The sequence below is a fragment of the Narcine bancroftii genome, chromosome 4, assembly GCF_036971445.1.
Source record: "Narcine bancroftii isolate sNarBan1 chromosome 4, sNarBan1.hap1, whole genome shotgun sequence".
NCBI lineage: Eukaryota > Metazoa > Chordata > Chondrichthyes > Torpediniformes > Narcinidae > Narcine > Narcine bancroftii.
The window spans coordinates 75,052,186-75,079,657 of NC_091472.1; the positions used below are offsets into that span (position 1 = coordinate 75,052,186).

General features: G+C 41.8%; 1 protein-coding gene across 1 annotated transcript in view; it reads right to left on the bottom strand.

Annotated features, from left to right (window-relative positions):
• fndc1 (fibronectin type III domain containing 1) overlaps positions 1–27,472 on the bottom strand; it is a 224,126-nt gene that overhangs the window by 54,625 nt on the left and 142,029 nt on the right. Inside the window, exons 12-16 of the mRNA XM_069931639.1 lie at positions 27,319–27,430; positions 26,568–26,978; positions 22,304–22,387; positions 15,159–15,284; positions 10,900–11,130 (exon numbers count right to left, since the gene is read on the bottom strand). Coding sequence (XP_069787740.1) covers positions 10,900–11,130; positions 15,159–15,284; positions 22,304–22,387; positions 26,568–26,978; positions 27,319–27,430 — 964 coding nt within the window. The remainder of the gene's footprint in view (positions 1–10,899; positions 11,131–15,158; positions 15,285–22,303; positions 22,388–26,567; positions 26,979–27,318; positions 27,431–27,472) is intronic.

Below are 27,472 nucleotides of genomic sequence, written 5' to 3' on the forward strand. Positions count from 1 at the left end.
TTCGAAGGCAAGAAGGATCTCAGATGCTGAAATCTTCTTGATCTGGAGCTCAGATTGCTAATGGTTTGAACTGGAGTATTTGTGGCTGCATAAGTGCTGGAGGTGAATTCACAAACACTTTGCTTTTTCCCACTGGACGTTGGGCAATAAAAGTTGAAGCATATCATATGCATTACATTTTTAAAGTGCTATTACGTGACAATAAAAGGAACCTTTAAACATTTTTAACCTATGACTCTACGACTAAGAATTGCAGTCTTTGCTTTTTGCTCAATGAAAACACCATCATAATATTATGGCTTTAGCCGTGCAATTATTTTCACTATTATCCTTAGTGAAAGAATGCCATATTTTCTGAGATAAAATAAATCTTTGATTTGAAATAGTAAAAAATAATCTCCTCTCAGATAAAAGAACTATAATTCATTAAAAGTGAGTCAAAGGGAGTTCTCTCTAGTGTTCTGACAATGGTTAGCCCAGAGAGAAGATCAGATGATCAAGCACCTAAATGCTATTTGCAAAATACTTGCTGTCACAGCAAGGGAGTAAAATATTTTGAAACAAAGAAGTAATAAAAGAAGATAAAATTCCTTCTACTTTAGCTCCTTTACTATTATTCTATCCATTTTCCCAACTAATTACCAACCCACTACACAAGGTTACCGCCAATAGTTTTGCATCTTCATTATATTTATTTTCCACTTGCACAAGAAGGGGAACTATGAAGAAAATGATGGGTGGAATAATACTAATTTGTGTGTAAAAAGGAGGGAAATTATTATTCATAAAGTGAACAGTAATTAAACTGTGTGATGCTGTTAGGTAAAAACATCATGAGCTGGGAATGTAGAGGGAGTCTCCCAGTGCTGGGCCGTAACAAGATGCAGTTGTGACCTTGTACTCTCAAGATAAGAGTGGGGATGACAAGTTGATGTAGCAGAGAGGGACAGCAACAGTTTATTCATTGGACAATGTCATGGTATGATAATTTACTAAGTACGTATCCTAAGGTATATAAAAAACACCAGTTGCTGATAACGGCAGAATGCGCCTTCTCCAACTAACACTGTTAGTTGCAAGTGTTACAATCCGGCAATAAAGAACAAAGAACCTTGATTTCGACTCAGTCTGGTGTTTGACTCACTCATTCATGAACAAAGCAGACCTAACAATGCTCATAAATAACAAAACTAAGAAGGCTTCCTGCTTTTGAGATTTGGCCGATGGAAAGGTCAAGAGGTTCCTGGGTGGCTATTGCTGTAGGTATTTTCAATTTTAAAAAAATTCTTATTATATGCAGATCAAAAGTTTAACATTTTTTAAAGCAATTAAATTTATAAATTTAAAGGAATGATGTACAGGAAAGCATGTTAGGACACTTGGATTGCCCAGCTAACAAAATGTTAGCTCACATTTAGTCAAGATAACCCCATGTTAATCTATGATCTTAGGACACTTATTGCCAAAGTCATTAGAAAGAATTGCACCTTTCAGTGGACATTGACAACATAGCTAACAGCCAGCAATCTTTCTTTAAGCCATTTCAATCAGATCACGTTTCTAAATTTGCATGAAATTTTGGATATTGAGATGTAGGAATAGTTGATGCCAATAAAATTGGAGAGAAATTATGAAAAGAAGCTAATAATTCTGCAGAATAAGCAAATAATTAACAAATCAAGTTCAAAGGCATATTTGTCAGAAAGAAAACACTACACAACAGCAAGGCCATCAAAAAAAGGGGGAGAAAACTGGAAGTATAAGTTATACTAAACCTGTATTGAAACTTAGTGGATCACATAAATTGAAGAACAAAGAAGAATCAGTGAGGGTGTAGAGAAACATTTTCAAGGATGAAACCATTTGCATTTTACTAATCACAGAAATACAGACTGAACCCCTTTTCTCTGAGGGATGTGATTGACCACAATCTTAATAAAGGTTTCATGCAAGGTTTTTGACAGAATGGAAAGAGAAAATGAAGTGCATAAATGCAAGCTATGAATGAAAGCTGGTGACCAAAATCTATTTATGGGGAGGCTGATTATGAAAGCAATAGATAAATATAGATTGGGGAAAATAGGGTGAGACTTTAATGAACCATAAATGATGTATGCACTGGTTACTCAAAACATTCACCTTTACAACTTGTATTGTTTCCTCAAAAATCAATGTGATTCATTAAAGACAACACATTAAATACGCATTAATATATCATGTTTCTTAATTCACATGGAAACATCCATTACCCTGCACTTGCAAAGCTGATTTTACCCAATAAAATATTATCAAATATTAAGGCTAAGGTCTCAAATGAAGTTCAATGCAAACATGGTATTGATCTCATCTGCCAATCATTTTAAATTGCTGGAAAAATTGCAAGGGTCTAAAATTTGCCTGAAATAATTCTTGTCTTCTCTTCCTCTATGCACCGCCCTATCAGGAAAAAATTCTGACATTGCCTTGTGCTAAGAGCAGCCAACCTGCTTCTAATCGTTGATGTGGATCTCCCATTGCTGCATTTTTCTCTTATTAAGTTCTGCTGCAAAGGAAAACGTGGCTTTGTTTATTAAAAGATCAATTCTATTTTTTAACCTATGATGGGAACTTTGTGCATTATTTTGGAACTCAAAGATCCGACACAGATGTATTTTTTGTCGTTTGGAATCAACAGCATTTTTCAGTGCAAAATTACATGCTCTCTGAATAAAAATAAGGACAACACTAGCTGATGTCCAACTACGCTTGATCCTCAGTAGAGGCCTTACCTTCGTTTCACCCCCCCCACCCCAACCACACCACAAACAGTTCTGTGCACACCACAATACCGATCTCTTCTTCCATTGCCTGCGGGCTCACTTCCATGACCGATATTCTCCACCCCCACACTCCCACCCAAGACCCTTTCTCCCACTTTGTCTTTTTCCTGAACACCTCATCCTGGCCAGCTACCCACTCTGGACCTTTTTAATTTCCAATTGCTGCCAAGTCATCAACAGTCTCAACTTTACCACCCCCCCTCTCCTATTCCAACCTCACCTCCTCAGAACACTCTGCCCTCCCCCCTCTCTGCAATAATCCCAACCTCACCTTCAAACCTGCAGTCAAGGGTGGTGTAGTTGTAGTCTGGTGCACTGACCTCTATCTTTTCAAGGGCAGTCGACAGGTCCCAGACACTTCCTCCTATTGACCCCTCCCACAGGGCTCCACTATGGCACATCAAGCCACTACCTCCAAAACCATCTCCAACCTCCACCTCTGTTCACCTCCCTTCCACAGCCATCAATCTCATTCTTTCCCACCACCACACTGCCCGTTTATACTTCTATCCAAGATACACATACCCAACCATCCAAGCAGACCCATTATTTCTGCTTGCTCCTGTCCCACTAAACTATTTTAATTCTACCTTGACTCTATCTTTTCTTCCCTGCTCCAATCCCTCCCCACCAACATCCACAATACCTCAGATGCCCTCCATCTCCTCAATGACTTCAGATTCCTTGAACCAGACTGGCTCACCTTCACAAAATGGATGTCCAATCCCTTTATACCTCTATTCCCCCACACAGAAGGTCTGAAACCATTTCGCTTCTTCCTGGAACAAAGATCCAACCAGTCACCCTCGACCACCACCCTCTTCCAACTGGCAGAACTTGTCCTCACTCTAAATAACTTCTCCTTTAACTCATCTCACTTCCTCCAAATCAAAGGAGTACCCATGGGTATCTGCATGGGTTCCAGTTCCAGTTACACCTGCCTGTTTGTGGAGCAATCCATGCTGCAAGCCTACACAGGTAAAGCCCTTCAACTCTTCCTCTGGTATATTGACAACTATATTGGGGGTGTTTCATGCACCCAGGATGAGCTTTCAACTTCATCCACCATGGCCAACACACCCCGATCTCAAACTCACCTGGTCCATCTCCGATAACACTCTCCCTTTCCTGGAACTCTCTGTCTCCATCTCAGGAGACAAACTTTCCACCAACATATATTACAAACCCTCCAACTCCCACAACCATCTGGCGTTTTTTCATATTTTGATGAAGGGGGTCAAGCCCAAAATGTCAGTTATCTATCTTTACCTTTGCTACATTGTGGTGGTACACCACCGGCCTACTGCAGGGGGCAACCTCTGTCCAGAAGGAGTGTAAGGGGACAGGACAACACCTGGCCGGCTGTCAATCAGTTGACCTGAATGGATCAAGCCCCACCTGGTTGGGTGTCAATCACCCTCCAGGATATAAGCCTGCATTGGCCTCCCGAAGTCTCACTCAAAGTTACTGCAGCTACAGCCAGCCTGGCTCTGTGGAAGTCTTTGTGGATTAAAGCCTGTTGTACAGTCTTTACCTTGTGTGTGTCTGATTCTGGCTAACAGCACACCACAATTTAATCCACAAAATTTTTACCACAGCTGCCATGGAAAAACTCTTGAGTGCAGGGAGCCTCGAAGTCGACCCATGCCACCTGGAAGCCCAGACACGCTTCGAGATCTGGCGTAACGCGGTCGAAGCAATCATCGAGGCGCACGCAGGCGGCATCCTGGACTCAGATCAGAAGAGGCTGGTCCTACTCCGGTCAAAGTTGGGTCCCCACGCCTTCCAGACAACCAAAGGGTGCTCCACGTACAAGAGCGCAATGGACACTCTTGAGAACTTGTACAAGCCCCCCATGAATGCGGTCTGTGCAAGTTACTTCCTCAATACCCGAGCCCAGCAACCCGGGGAGACGGTTGAATCTTACCTGGGACACCAGCGAGAGTTGGCCCGACCGTGTCTGGCTGAACCCAACGTAGGCGCAGAGGAGGTGAAGAGGCTGATCCGGGTCACCTTCATCTGAGGGCTACTCTCGAGGGCCATCTAGCAAAAGCTGCTGGAAGATAGTATCTACACCCTGACCAAGACAGTGGAAGTTGTCCGAACCCTGGAAGCTGCAGCCCTGCACATCGAACCCTTTGATTCCAGGTTCCCCCAGGGCTCCCTCACACTGCAGCTGCAGCCCCAAACTGAGCTGGGGAGGAGAACATTGCTGCAGCAGGCGCCCAGTGCCCCTGTAAGTACTGTGGGTCCTGGTGTGGGTCAGACTGACAATCATGCCAAAACTGCCTGGCTAGGAACCAGTACTGTTCCCAATGCGGCAAGAAAGGCCACTTTGCTAAAGTGTGCCTCTCAAAACTAGCCGGCAGCACAGTGGCCCTCTTTGACTGCCCCACCTTCCCCGCGGACCCCTCCACGTGCACATGCCGGGCAGCGCCATTGTCCCCGCTACGATTTCCGCCTTCCCCGACCCCGACGGTGCAGCATCCAGCCCCGCCAGCGATGATTGCAGTGTGTGCCCCGAGCACCTGGACCAGCCCCCGCTGCTCACCAAGAACTACAGTGATGTCATTTCTGGCTCACAGTGTGACGTCATTTCCGGCTGACATAATGACGTCCCTTCCGCCGGCCACGATGACGTCACTTCACCCGATGCAACGAACACGGCTGGCGAAGGAGGCCAGCCATGCGGCAGGCCCCCATATGCCGCCGCCATCTTGGGCCAGACAGCAGCTGACATGGAGGGCCTCCGACGATGACCAGGCTGTCCCACCATTGCTCCCCACACCTCCGGATGCTGTAAATCGCTGAACACAGCCGGAGAGCGACAACTCTGACCCCGAGATGGTCTAGGCTGCCACCACTCTGACCAGGGACATCCCTCACGAACTCAGGCGCTCTATGATGGATGTGCAAGTCAACAGGCAGGTAACAAAATGCCTGTTCGACAGTGGCAGCACCGAGAGCTTCATTCACCTGAGCGTGGCCCACTCCCTGAGATTAAAAGTCCACCCTACCACCTTCTCGATCACCCTCGCTGCTAAAGATAAGACTGTTGATATGCTCGGGTACTGCTCAGCTGATATAACTGTGGGATGGGAGACATACACGGGGTTCAGGCTCCTGGTCATGCCCAAACTCTGTGCCCCAGTCCTCCTGGGCCAGAATTTCCAGTGCCACCTGCAGACTGTCACCCTTGCCTTCGGGGGGCCCAACCTCCACTCACGTTACACAGCGTGCCAACCTACCAGCCCCGGCCAACCTGCAGCCTCTCCACATCTCGCATCACCCCACCGGCGCTCTTCCCACATCTTACGCTAGGCTGCAAGCCGATCACCACCAGAGGTAGGCGCTATTGCACCGCAGTCAGAGACTTCATCAAAGTGGAGGTGCAGCGACTCCTGGTGGAAGGTGTCCTAGATCCCAGTAACAGCCCTTGGAGAGCCCAAGTCCTTGTGGTGAAAGGGGGAAGTAAGCCGAGGATGGTTGTGGATTACAGCCAGACCATAAACCGGTAAATCCAACTGGACGCCTATCCCCTGCCAAGGACAGCCGACATGGTCAACGAGATAGCCCGCTACCGGGTTTTCTCCACGACTGACCTGAAGTCAGCTTATCACCATATCCCCATCCACCTGAGGGACAAGCCCTACACTGCCTTTGAGGTGGACGGGCGCCTGTACCAGTTCCGCGGAGTTCCCTTTGGGGTCACGAACGGTGTCTCCTTCTTCCAGCGGAGATGGATCGCATAGCACACCAGCACAAATTCTCGTATCTGGATAACATCACTATCTGTGGCCATGACCACCAGGACCTCGATGCCAAACTGAAACAATTCCTCCAGATGGCCGGGGAGCTGAACCTCACTTACAACAAGGAAAAGTGTGTGTTTAGCACCAACCACCTCGCCATCCTGGGATACATCGTGGCCCATGGGGTCATCAGCCCAGATCCAGAAAGGATGTGGCCATTAATGAAGCTACCTCTTCCCCCCACACTAAAGACCCTCCGCTGGTGCCTTGGCCTATTCTCCTTTTACTCGCAGTGGGTTCCTCGCTTCTCGGACAAAGTCCGACCACTGGCCCAATATACAATTTTTCCCCTCCCACCCGAGGCGCAGGCAGCCTTCATCCGCATCAGGCAGGACATCGCGGACGCAGGCCATGGATGAGGACTCCCCTTTCCAGGTGGAGAGCGATGCCTCCGAGGTAGCCCTCGCCGCTACCCTCAACCAAGGGGGGAGGCGCCCCGTCGCCTTCTTCTCTAGGACCCACCACGGCTCCGAGCTAGGGCATTCCACCATTGAAAAGGAGGCCCAGGTGATTGTGGAAGCGGTCCGCCACTGGCGCCACTACCCCACTGACCAGCGGGCTATGGCATTCATATTTAATACTACCCACAAGAGCAAGATCAAGAACGACAAGATCCTGTGCTGGAGAGTCGAGCTGGAAACCTACAGCTGTGACATCCAGAATTGCCCCAGAAAGTTTAATGACTCCCCCGATACCCTGTCATGGACCTGCGCATCTATGCACAACGACAGGCTGCAGGCACTGCATGAGTCCCTCTGCCATCCAGGTGTCACCAGGTTGTACCACTTCATTAAGTCCAGGAACCTGCCATATACCATCAGGGACGTTAGGGACATGACCGAGACCTGCCGAGTCTGTGCGGAGTGTAAACCCCGTTTTTTCTGCCCGCCCCAGGCCCATGTCATAAAGGCCATTCGGTCTTTCGAGGGTCTTGGCATGGATTTCAAAGGGCCCCTGCCTTCCATGAACTGAAATGTCTACTTCCTCACAGTAGTGGACGAATACTCACGATTCAATTTCGCTTTCCCTTGCCCGGACACCTCCACGGCCACCATCATCAGGGCTCTGGAGCAGATCTTCACCATGTTTGGCTACCTCACTTTCATTCACAGCGACCGGGGATCTAGTTTCATGAGTGATGAGCTGCGCCAGTACCTGACGGCGAGAGGCATCGTGACTAGCCGCATGACGAGTTATATCCCAAGAGGCAATGGGCAAGTGTTACTCGAAAATGGGGTGGTCTGGAAGGCAGTCCTCTTGGCTCTCAAGTCGAAAGGATGGGCTGTCGAGTACTGGCAGAACGTCCTGCCCAAGGCGCTCCATGCCATTCGGTCGCTGCTGTGTATGGCAACCAACGAGACCCCTCATGAACGTCTGTTCTCATTCCCCAGGAAGTCGGTGACTGAAATGTCCCTCCCAGCATGGCTCACGTCCCTGGAACCGGTGCTCCTGCGTAAGCACGTATAGACACACAAGGCCGAACCCCTGGTCGAGCAGGTCTTCCTCCTACACGCGAACCACAACTATGCCTAAGTTAGGTTCGGCAGTGGTAGGGAGGACACTGTCTCAACCACAGGGACCTGGCGCCAGCAGGAGCACCCACCACTCCATGGCATCCTTCAGCCCAGGACGACGCCGACCGGGCATACATCCCCATCCCCAGGCAGCTAAGGGGCGCACAGGACCTCCTTGATCACCAGGGGCCCGCTTCAGCCCTGGGTGATGAACTTGCTCCCCCACCCATCCAATACGACTCAGACGTCGACCCTGGCCCCCTTGGCCACCCCTCTGCGTGGCACCACACCAGTCACACAGAGCTGCTGCCAGCCCCCCCCCCCCCCACTTCCCCTCCAACCAGTGATCAGGAGCCAGTCCTACGACGGTCACAGAGACCCCGGTGGCCACCAGACCGTCTCAATCTGTAAATATTGTATTTTGCATAGTGGGTACGATTCCTTGTTATTGCCCCCCCCCACCCACCGGGACAATTTTTAAAAAGGGGATGAATGTGGTAGTACACTACCAGCCTACTGCAGGGGGCAACCTCTGTACCTGCTGGAGTGTACTGCTGTCCTACTGCAGGGGGCAACCTCTGTACCTGCAGGAGTGTAAGGGGACAGGACAACACCTGGCCGGCTGTCAATCAGTCAACCTGAATGGATCAAGCTCCACCTCGTCGGGTGTCAATCTCCCTCCGGAATATAAGCCTGCACCAGCCTCCCGAAGTCTCATTCAGAATTACTGCAGCTACAGCCAGCCTGGCCCTATGGAAGTCTTTGTGGATTAAAGCCTGTTGTATAGTCTTTACCTTGTGTGTGTCTGATTCTGCCTAACAGTGCATCACATACATAAAGGACAGTTTGACCAGCAGAGCTTCTCCAGCATTTTGTGTTTTTACTTCAACCATGGTGTCTACAAAATTCTGTGATTTACTGCTAACTACCTTGAAGTGCTCACTATGTCAAGACAACTTGGTGCAAGGTTTGTGTTTGCTGAATCCCTTCTCCTTTTATTATGAGAGGCCGAATTCATGAATAATTCCATAGCTTGAAAAGAAATAACAAAGCAAGCACTTACACCAAGAATCAAGTGATTCAGAAGATAGCTTTAATGACTTATCCCATGGTCAAATTCAAAAATGAATTATTAGTGAAAGTAAAATGACAAAGGAAACATTAGCCATCTGGAAGAGCTTGAAATATTTAACCAAATCTGTCATGGAAAACTTTACAGAAAATTAATGGAGTTCTTATTAACTTCAAAAGCATAAATACTTTACACAAATTTGTGAACTTTTTCAACTTGCCAACATCAACAGACTTCTTTGGGCTTTTGGCTGAACTTTTGGCACCTATTAACAGGAATATTTATTACTATCTGATTTTATGATTTAGCTTTGTTAAATGTCACTTTCCCCATTGGGTCTCATTTCTTTATGGTGTTTCCTTCTTTTTTCCACAGGGGCATTTAGGAATGTTTCATGGACAAAAATAATGGAAATTGCCAATGCAGGAATTCTGATATAAAAAGATAAAATGGTCGAGGTACCCAGCAGGTTGGTCAGGATCTATGGAGGGAGAAACAGTTACTGTTTCAAGTCAATGACCCCTCAAAGCTGAAAAAGTGAGAAAATAGGCACGTTTAAATTTTCTGGCAAAAAGAAATAGTGGGGAGAACACAGGCATCTCAGTGAGTGAACAGAGCTTGAGGAACTGGACAATACTGTGCTGAATGAAGCCTATTCAGATGTTGCCTGACCTGCTGAATACTTTGAGTATTGTCTGCTTTTATTTCTGATTTCCAGGTTCTGCAGCTTTTTGGTTTTCAACCATAATCTCTTGAGGGAGAGAAACAGGAAAAGATAACCGATGTTTCCTGAAAGAGGGATCTGTTTATAAACATGTTGGCCCAGATCAACAAGATTGAATTTGTAATTGGAAGATTGAAGCTTGGCACAAATTTGTATCTCTGAAATTCTCAGAAGTGGAATCAGTATGTCTTCAACCTCGGTGCTGGGGTTGACATTGAAGTCAGCTTCAGATTGTGATGTGCAAACTTGCAGCTCTATAATATCATCTGGTTCTGTCAACTTTATTTGCTGAAGAAACAGTCCTCCTTCCCTTGTTTCCTCCAATCCTGTGTATTCCACGGCTATTCTGCTCAACCTCTCATCTTCCAACCTTCATAAACTTGACATGAATCTAAACATTTTTCCTCATACCCTACCTAACACCAAGTGCTCGTCAACTATTTCACTGTATTTGCTGCCCAACGGTGACACTTGTTAAGGTTGCATCATAAATTAAAGGTTCTTGCTTTTAATGACATCAACTTATTTCTTTTCTCTCAAGAAACACCCAGGCACAAGACTGCAATTTTTCTGCACTTTTCTTTCTCCACCCACTTGTACATTATGGTTCATTACTGGAAGCTGTGGTCCAAAAATGAAGCCATGGAATTTCCTCTCAAAACCTTTCTCTTCTCCTTTAACTGTTCATCAAAACTGCTTCTTCCAAGACCATGGTCATCTTTTGTGAACATGATATGTGACTCGTTTAAATTTTTGCTTCGTAATACCACCTTTGAGGTTCCTTGGAGCTTGTGCCACCGCCTAAGTGCTGTGAGAAAAGCCAGCTGCCACCTTTATCTAGTCCATTTACTCCAGACCCACACTATATGTCTCTCTCTAATGTAATGTGCCAACTTGGAAATATTAGTTTATACCTTCCCAGATTATAAAAGTAATTTGAAAAGTGGTCAATCTCTACCTGTTACATAGTCATGCTTTTGAGGTTTAGCCCAGTCAAGGATGATGAAGGAATGGCAGCCTTCCACAGCCACAATGGTGATGTTTTGAGGAGGGTGCTCGGGTGGTAAGCTCTCTTCCCTCAGGTCCTTCGGAATAATATCCACCAATGAATCCACTTGAAAGTGTTCCAGTGCATCTGTCAGTGAACAAGGTGCTTCTGGATCTTTGCTGATGTAATTCACATGGTCAGCTGCATCAGGTCAAAGAAATGAGTAAAGAAAACTCAAACAAACTTCAGATCTCAATATCAGACGTACAATGTAGGTTACTCATGATTTATAATTACACAAACAGTATTTACAGTTACAATAATTTCAAATGCTTCCGTTGAAACATTCTGGAACTTACTGAACTGATTCAATACCAAAATTCACCAGTAGCTTGAACAAAAACCTCCAGCTTAACATTTGGTGGATGCTGTAAAGTGAATTAATTGAAAGGCAAGATCCATTATAGAAGCGGGTGGTCCAGCATTTTGATGTGTTTTTACTACAACCACTCTCATACAGTTGCCTCATTTTTAAACTTTGATGTGAAACATGAAAATCTGCAGACGTGATTGTAGTAAAAACACATCAAAATGCTGGAGCAGTGGTTCTCAACCTTTCTCTTTCCACTGAAGTATCACCTTGATCAGTAAGGGATTGCTTAATGTGATATGTGAGTGGGAAGGAAGGTTGAGAATCACTGCTCTAGACCCAAATATTACTGAAATATTTTGCTTGAGAAAAATTGTCAGTGGCCCATTTCCTTTGGAGCGACGGAACTGTGCACATAACGAGTCAATTAGGTACAATTAAAACTGGTTTTCAACCTTTTTCTTTCCACCCACATACCACCTTAAGCAATCCCTTACTAATCACAGAGCCCCTATGGCATAGGGATTACTTAAAGTGGTATGTGAGTGGAATGAAAAAGGTTGAGAACCACTGGGCTGGAGGAACTCAGCCAGTCTTTCTGCATCCATAAATAACAAGGATACTGTACACTGCCAATATTTCAGGCCTGAGCCCTTCTTCAAGAAATAAACAGAATGAGCCAAAAGCAGAAAATCTCAGAATTCAGATAATTCTGGCTGGGGGATGAATCCAGACCAACTAAAGGTGTTAATTGTATATGATAAGGGGAGAGGTGAGAATTTATCATGGCTATATGAAAAGAGACAGAGAAGGGAGAAAGAGAACTGGAATAGGCAACTGGGAAAGATGTGGAGAGGGGTAGGTGGTTTTAATGGAAGCCAGAGAAGTTGATATTAATGCCATCCAGTTGGAGGGTGTCCAGTTGGAAGATGAGGTGTTACTCCTCCAATTTGCAGGTGATCTTAGTCTGGTAGTGCATGAGACCATGGACAGACATGTTGGTAAGGGAATGGGATGGGGAACTGAAATGGGTGGCCACTGAGAGATCCACGCTATTGCAGTGGACAGAGCTGAGATGCTCAACAAAGCAATCTGCCACTTTGTGCCCAGTCTCTCCAATATAGAGGAGACCACACACTGCTGCATCCGGTGCTCCCGCTGTGGACTCCTCGACATAGGAAACACTTGGCACAGCCTGGGAGATTGCTTTGTTGAGCACCTCAGCTCTCTCTGCCACAATAGTGTGGATCTCCCAGAAGCCACCCATTTTAATTCCCCATCCCTGACTAAGATCACCTACAAATTGGAGGAACAACATCTCATCTTCTGACTGGGCACCCTCCATCCAGATGGTATTAATATTCACCTCTCTAGCTTCTGTTAAAACCCCCATGCCCCCACTCCTCTCACCTCCTCCCCCAGCTCCTTTACTCCCTTCCCTGTCTCCTTTCACACAGACATGATAAATTCTCACCTCTCCCCTTATCATATCCATTTAATCCATATCCTTTTGTTGGTCTGGATTCTTCCCCCAATTAACATTGTCTGAATTCTGAGATTTTCTGCTTTTGGATCATTCTGTTTATTCCTTGAAGAAGGGCTCAGACCTGAAACATCAGCAATATATCCTTGACTTATATGGATGCTGAAAGTCCAGCTGAGTTCCTCCAGAAGCATGCAAGAACTGTAAAATAATCAATTAATTAAAACATAAACCTCGAAAATACAATGTATTAAAGATATTAAGTTTGCATAATCAACTGAAAAAATAAAACTTCCCTTTCTCCCCTGAAACATGATTCCCCATTTCAAAAGAACAGACTCACTGGTCTAATCTGGTGTGGTGTTATGAATAGGGATCAAATTCCCATGCTGAAGAACTGGGGGATTTAGCTGGTTTATATTTGCGGACTTTATGCAAAGTCCATTGCTGAAAACAGTGTGAGGAACCCAGTCAGCAAATTCAGAATTTCCACATTTGTTTTGGAGACTGCTGACATTTGAGTGCAGGTAAAATCATGCCAAAGGTCATTAAATTTTTGTGGGTCATTTATTTCAAGATCAGAGATAGTACCGTTACACATCAACTGACCATAAAATCTGGTCCCTTTACAATGTGTGTATATCCAAACAGATCTTTTATTTGGCAAAATCAGTTTCTTGTTAATGTTCATTTATCTGCTGTTCTAATTTTAGCCATTAGAAAGTAAACATATTTGTCACCTGCTTAAAATATTCCAAAGCACTTCAATGCAAATAAATATTGATCACGTGTCAGCATTACTTGGATACAGACAAATATGTACAGAGCTGAATCAACTCCAAAACATAAGAGCAGTCTTCAGCTTCCTAAGTATATCAATTAATTAGTTGCCTTTACATAATTATTAAGTTTGCAGATGACACAACAGTGGCAGGCTTGATCACAGGGGACGATGAAACAGCCTATAGGGGTGAAGTTCAGCACTTAGCCTTGTGGTGTGCTGTGATAAATGTTAAATATCAATTCACAGTATTAAGCGATGCTGCACTTATATTTTATTTTAGAATAATGCAGTCTTATTGTACATGGTTTTCTGTATGTTTTTTAATTGTATGCATTTATTGTATTGTATTTTACTTTATAGTTTGGTTGATGCTAATCATGCTTCATTGGCTGCTATAACAGCATAATGATATGCTGTTAGCATAATATGATAAAGAGTATCATATCCTATCAGTTGCTCTCCACGACCGACAAAACATTCCATAAGACTGAAGCTAATGAAACCAATATGTTTTGGACAGAATGTAAATTCCTGCAAGAAGGTTAAGATCGAAACTGATGACATGCATTCATTGCTGGAAGAATCATTCATCTTAATCATGTCAACTTTGCTGTCAAGCCGGTCAACTTTAGTCTACCCAGAATCTATGACCTTGAGTTTTTGACCAGCCGCAGGCACTCTGATGCAACTTAATCACAATATGAGGGGGTGAGCATGAGAAAGGGTGGAGAAGAGAGAATGGGACTCTGGATCTGAAGGGAAAAGGCAGCATGGAAGGTCACAAAAAGAGTGGTGGTAAGTGGAGTGAGAGGAGGATTGAGAGGGTAGAAAAAGTGAGGGAGAAGGATTTTTAAACTCTTTAAAACTGTTATCAAACAATTTGTTTAGGCATTTCTTGACTAAAGTTTGTTTTATTTTAAACTTTTGAATGCTTCATGACATTTGAAAAACGGCGTGTTCTATAATTTTGGCAGATTTGATAACTGTAAGGTAAAACATCATGAGATGGGAATGTGTAAGGAGTTACCCTGCCCTGTACAGGGCTGTAACAAGATGTGAATGCATCCTTGTACTTACAAGATAAGAGAGACATTGATGGATTGAGAGGCAGGAAGCTAGCAGGGAAAGGATAGCAACAGTTTTAGTCATTGGACAAGTAATGATATGATGATGTTCTAAGCATGTATCCAAGGGTATAAAAAATCACCATTTTGCTGATAACGGCAGAATGCATTCTCCGACTAACATGTTTAGTCGCAAGTGTTACAATCCGGTAATAAAGAACAAAGAACCCTGATTTCGACTCAGCCTGGTGTTTGTCTCACTCATTCATGAACAAAGCAGACCTAACATAACTCCAGAACATTTTTTGCTCTTTTGTTTTGAAGATAGGCCAACCCACAAAAACCATGCTGGTGAGAAAGGTTGTGTGCCATCCAAAACCTCACCACCAGAAATGCACCAAGTATTTTTAACAAATTCCCACCGAGAGGATCAGCAGAAGGTTAAGCCAGCAGGAAGCACAGTTGGCTCACAATTTTCACAGGTGAAGAGGTAAGACAATGTTCAACATTTTAAAATTGCATACACACCTACAAATCGTTTTTTTCCTGCCACATCGAACTCTGATTCTGGAAGTGCCTTGAATGACCTTGTAGGCTCTATTTTTCTTGGAGACTCGGTTGTTGTCAGTGCAGTAGTTACAACGAGCTGAAGTCCTAAGAATATACAATACATGAAAATACCAAGGACAGCTAATAATCTAATACCTCCTAATGTTTATATTATTATTAAATGACAATAAGGAACTTTTCAACTTTGTGTTTTGGAGTTATGATAAGTTTATGGAAGATCCAAATTTTAGTAGGGTGAAAAAAGGGGAAGGATGTCTAAGGCAAAAGAGGATTCAGATCTAATAGTTGGGCAGAGCATGGACAGAAGAAATTTAATCACTGTACAAGAGAGGTGATGCATTTTTAAAAGCCAAATTGGATTATAGCATATACATTAGATAGTAGGGCACGAAAGAATGTTGATGAATCGAGAGACCTCGGAGTTCAAGTCCCTGAAAATGGCGACACAGACAGATAAGAACACGTATGGCATTCTTACCTTCACAGTTAACAGCATAGAATACAAGATTTGGATGTTACATTAAAACTTTGGAAAACATTGTTTGGACCACATTTGGAGCAGTGCATACAGTTCTGGTTGCCACACAATGGGAAGTATGTGGTTGCGCTGAGAGAATACAAAAGGATATTCACAGTTCAAATTTATTGTTGGAATACATACATGAGATAACATACAACCCAGAGATTCTTTTTCCTGTGGGCCAGGAAGAATTTCTATTTATCAGTAACTGAAGGCAGCCCACACATCATGTTCAGACACTGACAGTAGAGGATTATCAGGGTATGAGGTGCTCAGCAGTTCTTCCTCGTTCTAGTAGTCAAATCAAGTGTAGAAGGCATTAACCTTATCTGGGAGTAAGCTTTGCTATCTCCTATTGCACTGGATTTAGTTTTGTATCAGGTAATGTCATTAAGTCCCTGCCACAGCTGGATATCCTTCATTGTTTCCATTCTTGTTTGGAATCTCCACTTCATCAAGGAGATGACTTTCCGTAGATCATACCTACTCCTTGTGTAGTGTTCTGGATCTCCAGCTTAAATGCCCTCATTTCTGGCTCTCAGCAGGTTCTGGATTTCATTGTTCAACCAGGGTTTCTGGTTGGAAAAACCCCAGAATGATTTGGTGGGGACACACTCGTCTTCAGATGTTTTGATCAAGTCTGTAATGGCCCTGGTGGTATCATTCAGATCCTCAGCAGAGTTCTTGAACACCACCCAATCCACTAACTCAAGGCAGTCTTGTAAACATTCTTCAGCCTCCTGTGACCACCTTCCAGCTCTCCTGATCTCAGCAGTCTCTTTTTTTTTAAGGTTCTGTCTGTATGAAGGCAGAAGGAGCACTGCCAGGTGATCCAATTTCTCAAAAAGCAGTCTCTGGAAAGAGCAAAAAGCCTTCCTTATCTTTGTATAGCAGTGATCAAGTATTGCCAGGACTTGAAGAACTGAGTTAAGTCAAAAGATTAAACAGGTTAGGATTTTATTCCCTGGAGTGCAGAAGAATGGGAGGAGGTTTGATAAAGGTATACAAAATTATGATTGGTATTGAGTAAATGGAAACAGGCTTTTTTCACTGAGGCTATAACTAGAGGACATAGGTTAAAGGGGAAAAGTGTAAAGGGAATATTCAGGAAAACTTTACACAAAGAGTAGTGGGAGTGTAGAATGAGCTGCCAACTGAATTGGTAAATGTAGGCTTAATTTTCACATTTAAGAAAAGGTTGGCATGGATGGGAGAGGTATGGAAGGACATTATCCATGTGCACATCAGTGGGACTAGACACAAAAATATTTTGGCACAGACTAGAGTGGCCCAATGGCCTGTTTCTTAGGCTGTAATGTTCTATGGTTCTTGTTTTCCCTGGAGCGCAATATGCTGAGGGATCTTGGAAGTATACAAGATTATGAAAGGCATTGATTGCAGTCATAGTCAGAATACTTCTCCTTCAGTAGGGATATCAAATGCAGGAGGGCACTGGCTTTAAGTGAGGTGAGTGAGTTCTAAAAAAAAGATCTGAGGGGGAAGTTTTATTTTTAAGACAAAGAGGGTTGTTGCAATTTACAATAAGATAATGCTCCAAAGCATACAAATGGGTAAGTGTAGATGAACAAAATGGTCTACATAGATGGCTGAAGGGCTCATTCTGTGCTGTGCAGCTTTTTGACTGCATCTAAAATATTGGCTAACAAGATACTTTGTATGATGTTGCTATTACAGTCCAAAAATAATAAATGCTCTTACTACATTTAACAAGCAGTAACTCTAACTCCTCATTGTGTGTGTAGTATGACTGAGATACTATTAGTCTGGCAGTAGGAATGCATCAATTCTTCTTTCAAGCGAGAAGCGTATTTCCTGAAAAGTCCCCCTTTTTATGGGCATTAAGCATGCTTTAAACATTAACATTTATTAATGGTTAAGTAAATCTTTCACAGAACTATAGCACATGTCTAAGAATCCGTGCAAGAGGCATACTGCTAGGACATCGAATTCAAGAGCAGCAAGATTGTGGCATGACTTTACAAACTATTGTTTAGGCCACATCTGGAATACACAGTTCTGCTCAACAGGTTAAAGAAAAGATTGCATTGGAGAGGGTACAGAAGAGGTTCGTAGGGTTTTGTCTGAAATAGAGGGTGTAAGTTACTCAGACTGGATAGGTTGGGTGTGTTTTCTTTAGATTGTAGGAGACTGGAGGGAACCTGACAGAGGTGTACAAAATTTCAAGGAGTATAGGCAGAAATATTTCCCATTGCCAGGTTTTGGGTTAGAGGTAAGTATAGATCTAAGGAAGAATATTTTCACCCAGAGAATGGTTAGTATCTGGAAGTCAATGCCTGAGGGGGTGGCGGAGGAAGAATCTCCCACAACATTGCGAAATGTTTGAATCACCAAGGCATAGAAGGTCATGGACCAAGTACTGATAAATGGGGTTGGTCAAGTACCTGATGGTCAACATGGATGTGGCTGAAGGGCCTTTTGTGTTTACAATCTATTTATCTATGGCTATAATTTCTACACTTGCAAAACATAAGTTACAATGAGTGGCATCACTAGGGTCATATCACCCATGCGGTAACTCATGATGTCATCCCCCTCCCACCCACGCATGGATCTGCGGGATTCGGCACATGCGTGGGTTTGCGTGTGCATGGGTCTGCGGGGGGATCACCAGTTATTTTTGTGTCACCCCCTCTGATGGTGTCACCCCATCTGATGGTGTCACCCCATCTGATGGTGTCACCCAGTGCAGTCCACACCTCCCAGTGATGCCAGTGAATGGCCTGAAATAGTCTTCAGCCACAAAACTGCTGTAATTTGCAAACAGAACTGAATTTTTTGTCAAAATCCTTCAGGACTCTGGACTTGTTTTTCTTTGAAAATTAAATAAAATGTTGTATCAACATTAATCGGTGGAATATCACAGTGTTCACTTATCTACTCCTTTAACTAATGAAGCAATGAGAATGAAAATGGAATTAACTAACAAAGGGGAAAAACAAGTGTATTACCAGAAAGATAAAAAGATGAAGAGAAAGTCATACTTTGAGATTTTTTCCCCTTTCTGAAATTTAAAACTAAGTAGCAAATTAAATGATGTGCCATTATTAATGGCTGTAGCTCGACTCAGCAAGACTGCATTTTACTCAGTGATATTGATATGAGCAGTGATTCAAGTCCACCAGGTTGCAGTGAATCAGAATTCAGGGTTTCTCACCTTTTCTCGAACAGTTGTTTCCTTTGACAAAACACAGCATAATTTCCAACAAATTTTGCCACTATCAATTTGCCAAATTACCAGTTTGAATCAGGAACAACATTCTCAACAAAAACTTTAGAATTCATGTTTAAAAAGGAAGGTTAATCACTTGAGTGAGTTCATCTCCAGTGGAAGTAAGAGAATGACTTAAGTCTTCCATGGATACTTGGAAGTAAGATTTAAACATTTATGGTTGGTTCTGCTGTATAACAGAGAAATATTTAAGATCTGATCAGAATTACTTGAGCAGAAAGAAAGAAGATTGCATATATGTATAATAAACACAAAGTGGTAGTTATGGGAAATTTCAACTTTCCGAACATTAACTGGGATGCCCATACAGTAAAAGGGCTGGATGGGGTTGAGTTTGTTAAGTTTGTTCAGGAAAGTTTTCTGAATCATTACGTAGAAGGACTGACTCAAGAGGGGCCAGTACTGGATCTCCTATTAGGGAACGAGATAAGTCACGTGACAGAGGTTTGTGTTGGGGAACACGTTGGGTCTTGTGATCACAATACTATTAGTTTTAGGCTAGTAATGGAAAGGAACAGAGATGGGATAAAGGTTGAGATTCTTGATTGGAAGAAAGCAAATTTCGAGGGGATGAGAAAAGATTTGGAGGGTATGGATTGGGATAAGATATTTTCAGGGAAGGATGCAGCAGATAAATGGAGGATATTCAAAGGAGAAATTCTGAGAACACAGAGTTGGTATGACTCCGTGAGGATTAAAGGAACGACTATTGGGAACTTGGTTCAGAGGAAGAGGGATGTGTACAACAGGTATAAACAGTAGGGAATGGATGAGCTGCTTAAGGGATATTAGGAACGTTAAAAAAAATTAAGAAAAATTAGAAAGTTTAAAAGGAGATATGAAGCTGCTTTGGCAGGAAAAGAAAAAATAAATCCAAATGGCTTCTCTAGGTAGATTAAAAGTAAAAGAATAGTGAGGGATAAAATTGGACCCCTTGAAGATGAGGGGGGTAGGCTTCGTGAGAAGTCAGAGGAGATGGGTGAAATTTTAAATTATTTTTTTTCTTCAGTATTCACTAAGCAAAAGAATATTGAGCCAGTTGAAGTGAAGAAATACTGTAGGGAGCTCATGGATAATATAAGAATTAATGAGGAGATACTGCTGGCTATATTAAAAAAGATCAAGGTGGATAAATCTCCAGTCCTGACAAAATATTCCCTAGGACCCTAAGGGATGTTAGTGAACAAATAAAAATATTTAAAATGTCACCGGTCACGGGGGAAGTGCCGGAGGACTGGAGGGTGGCTCATGTTGTTCCGCTGTTTAAAAAAAGATCCAAAAGTAAACCTGGTAATTATAAGCCTGTAAGTCTGACATTGGTGGTGGGTAAATTAATGGAAAGTGTTCTTAGAGATGGTATATACAACTATTTGAAAAGACAGGGATTTATTTGGAGTAGTCAGCATGGTATTATATGCGGTAGATCATGTTTAACAATCTCAGAGTTTTTCGAGGAAGTTACCAAAAAGGTTGATGAGGGGAAGGCAATGGATGTTGTCTATTTGGACTTTAGTAAGGCTTTTGACAAGGTTCCCCATTAGAGGTTAATAAGAAAGGTATTAGGTATTAATGATGAAGTAGTGAAATGGATTCAGCGATGGTTGGATGGGAGATGCCAGAGTGTCATGGTGGAAAATTGTTTGCCAAATTGGAGGCCGGTGATGAGTGGAGTGCCTCAGGGATCGGTACTGGGTCCACTGCTGTTTGTCATGTATATTAACGATCTAGATGATAGGGTGGCAAATTGGGTTAGTAAATTTTCAGATGATACAAAGGTTGGCAGTGTTGTAGGTACTGAGGAAGATTATCAAAACTTTCAGGGTGATATAGGACAGTTAGAAGAGTGGGCTGAAAGATGGCAGATGGAATTTAATACTGATAAATGTAAGGTGCTACTTTGGTAGGACTAATCAAAATAGGACATACACGTTAAATGGTAGACAAGGAGTGCAGTGGAACAAAAGGATTTAGGAATCATGGTACATAATTCCCTGAAAGTTGAATCACATGTGGATAGAGTGGTGAAGAAGGCATTTAGTATGTTGGCTTTCATAAACCAGAGAATTGAATACAGGAGTTAGGATGTTAGGTTGAAATTGTGTAAGGCATTGGTGAGGCCAAATTTAGAATCCTGTGTGCAGTTTTGGTCGCCAAATTTCAGAAAGGATATAAACAGAATAAAGAGAGTGCAGAGGAGGTTTGCAAGAATGTTGCTGGGATTTCAGGCTTTGAGTTGCATGGAAAGGTTGAGCAGGCTGGGTCTTTATTCCCTGGAGCATAGAAGGTTGAGGGGTGATTTGATAGAGGTATTCAAAATTATAAGGGGAACAGATAGAGTCAATGTGGATAGGCTTTTTCCACTGAGAGTGGGGGAGATTCAAACAAGAGGGCATGGATTAAGAGTTAAAGGGGAAACATTTAAGGGAAGGATAGGGGGGGAATTTCTTCACGTAGAGTGAACTTCCGGCAGAGGTGGTAAAAGCGAGATCGATGTTAATATTCAAGGAAAAGTTGGATAAGTATATGGACGGGAGAGGTGTGGAGGGTTACGGGCCAAATGCGAGTCAATGGGACTAGGTGGGAGAAGATGTTACTAGTAGGGCCAAACTGGCCTATTTCTGTGCTGTAAATGGTTATATGGTTATATAGAAAATTGGAGTAATACTGAGGATGTAAAATGTTACTGAAGAGTCACTTTGAGGACCTTAAATTTGGTTGGAATCATATTATGTTGTGTGTGATTTACATCATGGGTTTAATGCATATGAGAGACAAAATGAACCTAATTTATCTCAGAGCAGATAAACAAATGTCACCCAATTAATTTTCTAATTTTATTCCAATTTGTTACAAATACAATTTATAACCTGGTGCACAAAGCTAGCATATACTTTCAGCCATCTGGATTCTAACAGAAAGATATTGATCTGATCTGAATACATTTGCTCCCCCAGAAGTTTAATAATTTCAGTTACAGGAAAAACCAAAATTAAACAGACCTTCAGAAGGATTTGAGTCGTTAAAGATTTTAAGTGTGAACCAAGTTCATAATTGGCCTCAAGCCAACAGTGATCACAATTTTGGGATTTGGTCCTAATAGGCCATTTCAACAGGATCTACAACGCTTCTTCAAGAACAATTACATCTTGATTAAGACATTGAAGTACTGAAACTAGGAAAGAAGCATGAAATGAGAAAACATTATCTCCAGTCTACCAATTTAAATATACATTCTTCATGGGAATGAATGGAACGCAGACAAATTTTCATATGTGCAGCTCAAAAAGAGAAAGGGCCAGACCCAAGCAGTACCTTCTTTAATGTCTAGTGCATCCAGAAAATCATCTTCCATGGAAGCTGTTGTCATCACATCAGGTCCCATCCCTGAAGAATCTTCTAATGAAGTTATGCAAACAAAAAAAAATTGGAAATGACAATTTGTATTGTTGTAGACTAGTGCAAGAAACAAAGTTGGCTTGAAATTTTCTGTGTCGTATTGTTGCATTAAAATCCTTCTCTTATTTTCTTAGAAGAGTAATAATTTCAAACAACCTAGTTACAATTTTCACTGCAAGACAGTGTTACAAACTAACAAGTGTATGTTCCAAACTCTGAAAAGCCCATTTTAAAACTTCATCATCAATTTGGTCTTGCTTTAGGGGATTACATTTTCAGTTCACAAAGAACTATAAAGTGCTTTTAAGCATCATCTCTTCAGATCTCTTTCAACTCATGATTCTATTCATGAGCTGTTTTTCATAGGGAGTATGTCAAACAGGAGTGACAATTTCTTGGGAACAAAAGAGAAGTGGTCTTACTTCTTAAAAAGCCATGTGTTGTTTCTCTGATGTATAGACAAGTTCTGTCTTTCCAGGATGTCAATATTCTGTCTTCAGTTTTCTTCCATGATGAGGCTACATTCTATTTTCTAAAGAGCAGTCAGAAAGTGGTGTCCCTTTTGAAATCCACTTTTGTGTTCCCTTTTATTAGGGAGTAACTCATAGGCAGCTTTTCCCCTCTGCAGGAAATATTGCTGCTTTCAATCCTGTCTGAACAGGACAGAAGGTTTCCTTAAACTGACTCTTTGGTCTCTCATTTCAATAATATGTTTCTGGAAAATCTCTCATGTCACATGGTATGTGACATCATTTCTGCCTTTTAAGTTCATAATGTATTCTTCACTAAAAGCATCTCAGACCACTTATGCCTCCATGATGTCTGGCCACATGGACACAAAATGGCTGTGCATTCACACAGGTGCTTCTGATATATCATCTATTGTTTTCAGTATCTCAAGAACCATCATAAATCCTTTCATTTCTTGGCTTCAACTGCAATCAGCAGCCATTCCATCTTTCAAACTGTCTTCTGTGGTCAATGGTGTTTAAAATGCAAATACATCTGGTGAGGCTGAAGCCAACTATGTGGCTGTTGAAATGCTAATGTGTTGTCTTTGTTTCTGTTACCACCCAAAAAGAACTTATTAAACCATAGCTAAATAAAATATAGTTTTAACATTAAACTAAGGATTAACATTAACACAGATCTGTTACCACAGGAACTACAAAATGCATTTATTGATTTTGCAGCTCATTTTAAACTTTGTGGAGAAGTTGGACTCAATGCACAGAAATTTAGTTCGAATACTGCTTCTTCTAAAGAGAACTATTTGATGAATTATAGGGTCACGTGGAATCTTGCAAAATACTTTTAAGATAATCTTCAGAAACAGGATATGTCTTTATCATTAGTGAAATAAAATATTTAATAGCTTTCTCATGGCTGTAAGAACAGCTGAAATATACTCTCTGGGTGAATATTTCAACAGAACATCAATTTTTCGCTTCAAAACTGTGATCAACCTGCTGCATTATGTACAGTATTTTGTGTTTTGATTCCAGCTTACAGTTCTTTGTTCCCTTAATTAGAATGTATTAAATTATAAAACAAATAAATAGCACAATAGTCAACTATTTCTAAAGAGACATCTGCAAATTGATTAATGAATCTAACATCTGATGAACTCTTAACTGTCCTATAAAAAAAATAAGGTACAATTATATTGTGTGAAGTTAATTGGCAAACTATATTCAGAAAATTACTGCCTTAAACAGAAATCTAACTCATGAGAGTGTTTCTTCAATGGAGCTGCACTGCTCACTCATGCTGCTCCCCCTCCCCCTCCCCCTCCCCCCAATGGAGATATCACTTGAGTGCAGTATTCAGATGCCAGATCTTTCGATCACAAGTGGAAAATTACTTCTACTTTCAAGTATTACAATTTGTAGTATTGGCAAAGTGCTCACTGGCATCATTGAGAATTGTAGTTTTGGAAAACATAAAAGCAAGCTATGAATTAGGTATGTCAAATGTTAAAGTAATATCATGTTAATATATGGATCATTTCCTTAATTAGTGAGTGAATTTAACTAATAAACCAGATTTAATTTGGACCAAATTATATCTATTTGGAATACAAGATACCCCTTTGAAATGGACTGTTGTGCCGATGCAGTAGAATTATTCAACTTGTATATCCCCATTCCCCAAAACAACTCAATGAATTTACCAACGATCACCAAACCATCCTATTCCCAGGCTTCTACTATTAATCATTATTTAAGTAATTTACAATGAAATTTAATTGTAAATGTCCGCTTCAAGCAATTTTAATGTCTTAGCTAATTAAAACAGAAAAATGTGCACAGCACAAGTCCAGCAGAATTTTTGGAAAGATAAATTAAATCAACATTCCGCACCCTTTTTCAAACTGCCAGAAGTGTTATTTCAAACTTAAAATATCTGTAGATATCTGTATTTTCATTATCATTTTAGAATCCACCTTGCTCACAATCAGTTCCTTGAACATGTATGACATCATTCTGACTGAACCCATGGTAGGTACAAATAGCCGGACTCTGATTCTTGTGCCCAATTTCCCCAAATGGCAGCATGGAGAGATTTTACAGCCATTAGTTTTTGGAATATCTCAATTGGTCTCATTGAACTCCAAAATCTGCTTCCCTAAATTATTGAACTCGTTTGAGTAGGGTTCTGTGCACGGAGAAGACACAAAGCTTACTTGATTGTGCGTTTGACTCAAAATTTAAATCTGGCCTCAGATGAACCTGTACAGTATGTTGCTGATAGGACAAAAACAGTACTGAAAATAAAGTTACTTGCGACCATTGCATCGGAATGGGATGATTTGGGGCACAAGCTAAATAAATTTTAATTTTTAAAAAAATGTAGACGTACAATACAGCCAGGCCATTTTGGCCCACAAGCCCATGCCATCCAATTACACCCAATTGACCTAGACCCCAGTATGTTTTTGAACAGTGGGAGGAAACCAGAACCCCCAGGGAAAACCCATGCAAACATGCTAAGAACGTACAAACTCTTTACAGACAACGCGAGATTAGAACCCTGGTCTCAATTGCTGGCGCCGTACAGGCGCACTTTAGCCATGTGTTTTAATTTTAAACCTGACAAATATTGATAATTATTTTGAAGCATTTTCTTCATTCAGATTCATCCCTGCATTTCAAGGCTTATATTCTTGCTTCTCCTACACAACAATGATGGAAAATGAGTGCAGTTGTCTGTTCCATTAGAAAGAGCTTCCAACTAGACCTGCACTAGCATATAAAGAATCACTAACACCGTCTTGTCTAAAATTGGATCCTTGCACACAATGCTACAACCCACATAACCCAAAGAACACTCCATTCCACTTGAAGAAAAGATCATCCACCTGAAATAGTAAAGTTGTTTTTTCACTCCACTGATGCTGCCCTGATCTGCTTAAAACTTGATTTTCTGGGGTTTCCTGAATTTTGTCAATGGCCAGTTCTCTCAAATTTTGGCTCACATAAAACAACATGAACTTTGCATCGAACGACAACTTCCATTTTGGAACAATTCTATCCTCCAAATCCATAATAAAGAGAACAAATAAAAACTTCTGAGGCAGAATCTTTCACCTATTCCCTTTCAGATCCAAAGATATGGCTGCCAAATGTAGAAGAATTCAGGCCAATAACAGATTTGTATTATAAAGGAGACAACCTTCATTTGCAGATCTAAAAGAGCAATGCTTCAGAAGCAAAAGCTCGATACCTGTGCAGGAGCCTTTATCAAATTAATTGGCTGATCACTTTCAGGACAAAATAAATGTGTGGATGTTGTCCATTATATTGAACTTTTAATATTCTATTCAAAACATTCAAAAAGGTTTGGCAGTAATATCTAAATAAAAGGAGTCAAAAGATGGTGAAATTCTCATCTCATTTTATGCCTACTTGATGATTGCCTATACAGTTGGAATTGGTTCACAATTCTAACATTCTGCTGAATCCATTATTACATTGAAATTTGATGATACCTTTCCAAATCTGCAAGGTAATTCCCTCAGCATGTGAAACAAAATAGTTCTTTCTCAATTGTTTATCATGTGCATATCCTGCAGAGAATATGCTAATCATTAATGAGTGTCAAAAACATTCTCGTGAAAAAAATGAAAGATCAGAGTATCTTTCGGATATGTTCACTCCAGTTTCCACAAATTTCATACCTTCAGTAATACATTCAATTTTTCCAGCCACACCAACTGCAGGATAACCATTTTCATCCAACCTCACAAAACTCCCTGAGGGGCACGTGGGAACCACTGTTGTGGGTTCGGTTGTTAACTCAGTTGTAGTTGGCTCTGGCGTGGTGGTTGTTGTTGGCTCTGGCGTGGTGGTTGTTGTTGGCTCTGGCGTGGTGGTTGTTGTTGGCTCTGGCGTGGTGGTTGTAGTTGGCTCTGGCGTGGTGGTTGTAGTTGGCATAGTTGTTGTTTTTCGCTGCTGGACAATTCCAATGACAGGTTTACCTCCAACAGACAAAATTGGCTTATCTTTTGGGCCATCCAAAGGCTTACTATCTCGTCCGTGTCCAAATAGTGCTAAGCCATCTGAACTTAAGATTGGAGTTCCTTCTTGATCTGTAACAATCAAAAGAAAATGTGCTAGTTATTGTAAAACAAAATTTTGATTAGCTACAAATGCTAAAATGTATATGAAAAAATATAATATTCCAATGTTGAATACTCCTGAAGGAAAATTTTCTGATATGAGGAGTTACCTTTCAAGGAAAATTACCTGGATCTGTAACAATTATATCAACCCGAACAGCAAATCTTATAAACATGCATTGAAGCTCATCAGCAAATGTTTGTTACTTGCAATCAGTATTGACATGAGGAACATCAAATGATGATTAAAATGTGCTTTTCCATTTACAAGGAAGAATTTCTCTTAAAGATGGAATGAAATTGCACAAACCTAATATTGTACGGCCATCTGATCCCAACTGTATTTGGAGTGGATTTCCCGCTGTGTCTTGGAGGACTTGTCCTTCAGGATTCATTAGTATTCCACGGTCAAGGTCCACAATCTGTTAACCAATTAGACACAGTCGCCGTCTGAGTCTGGTGAG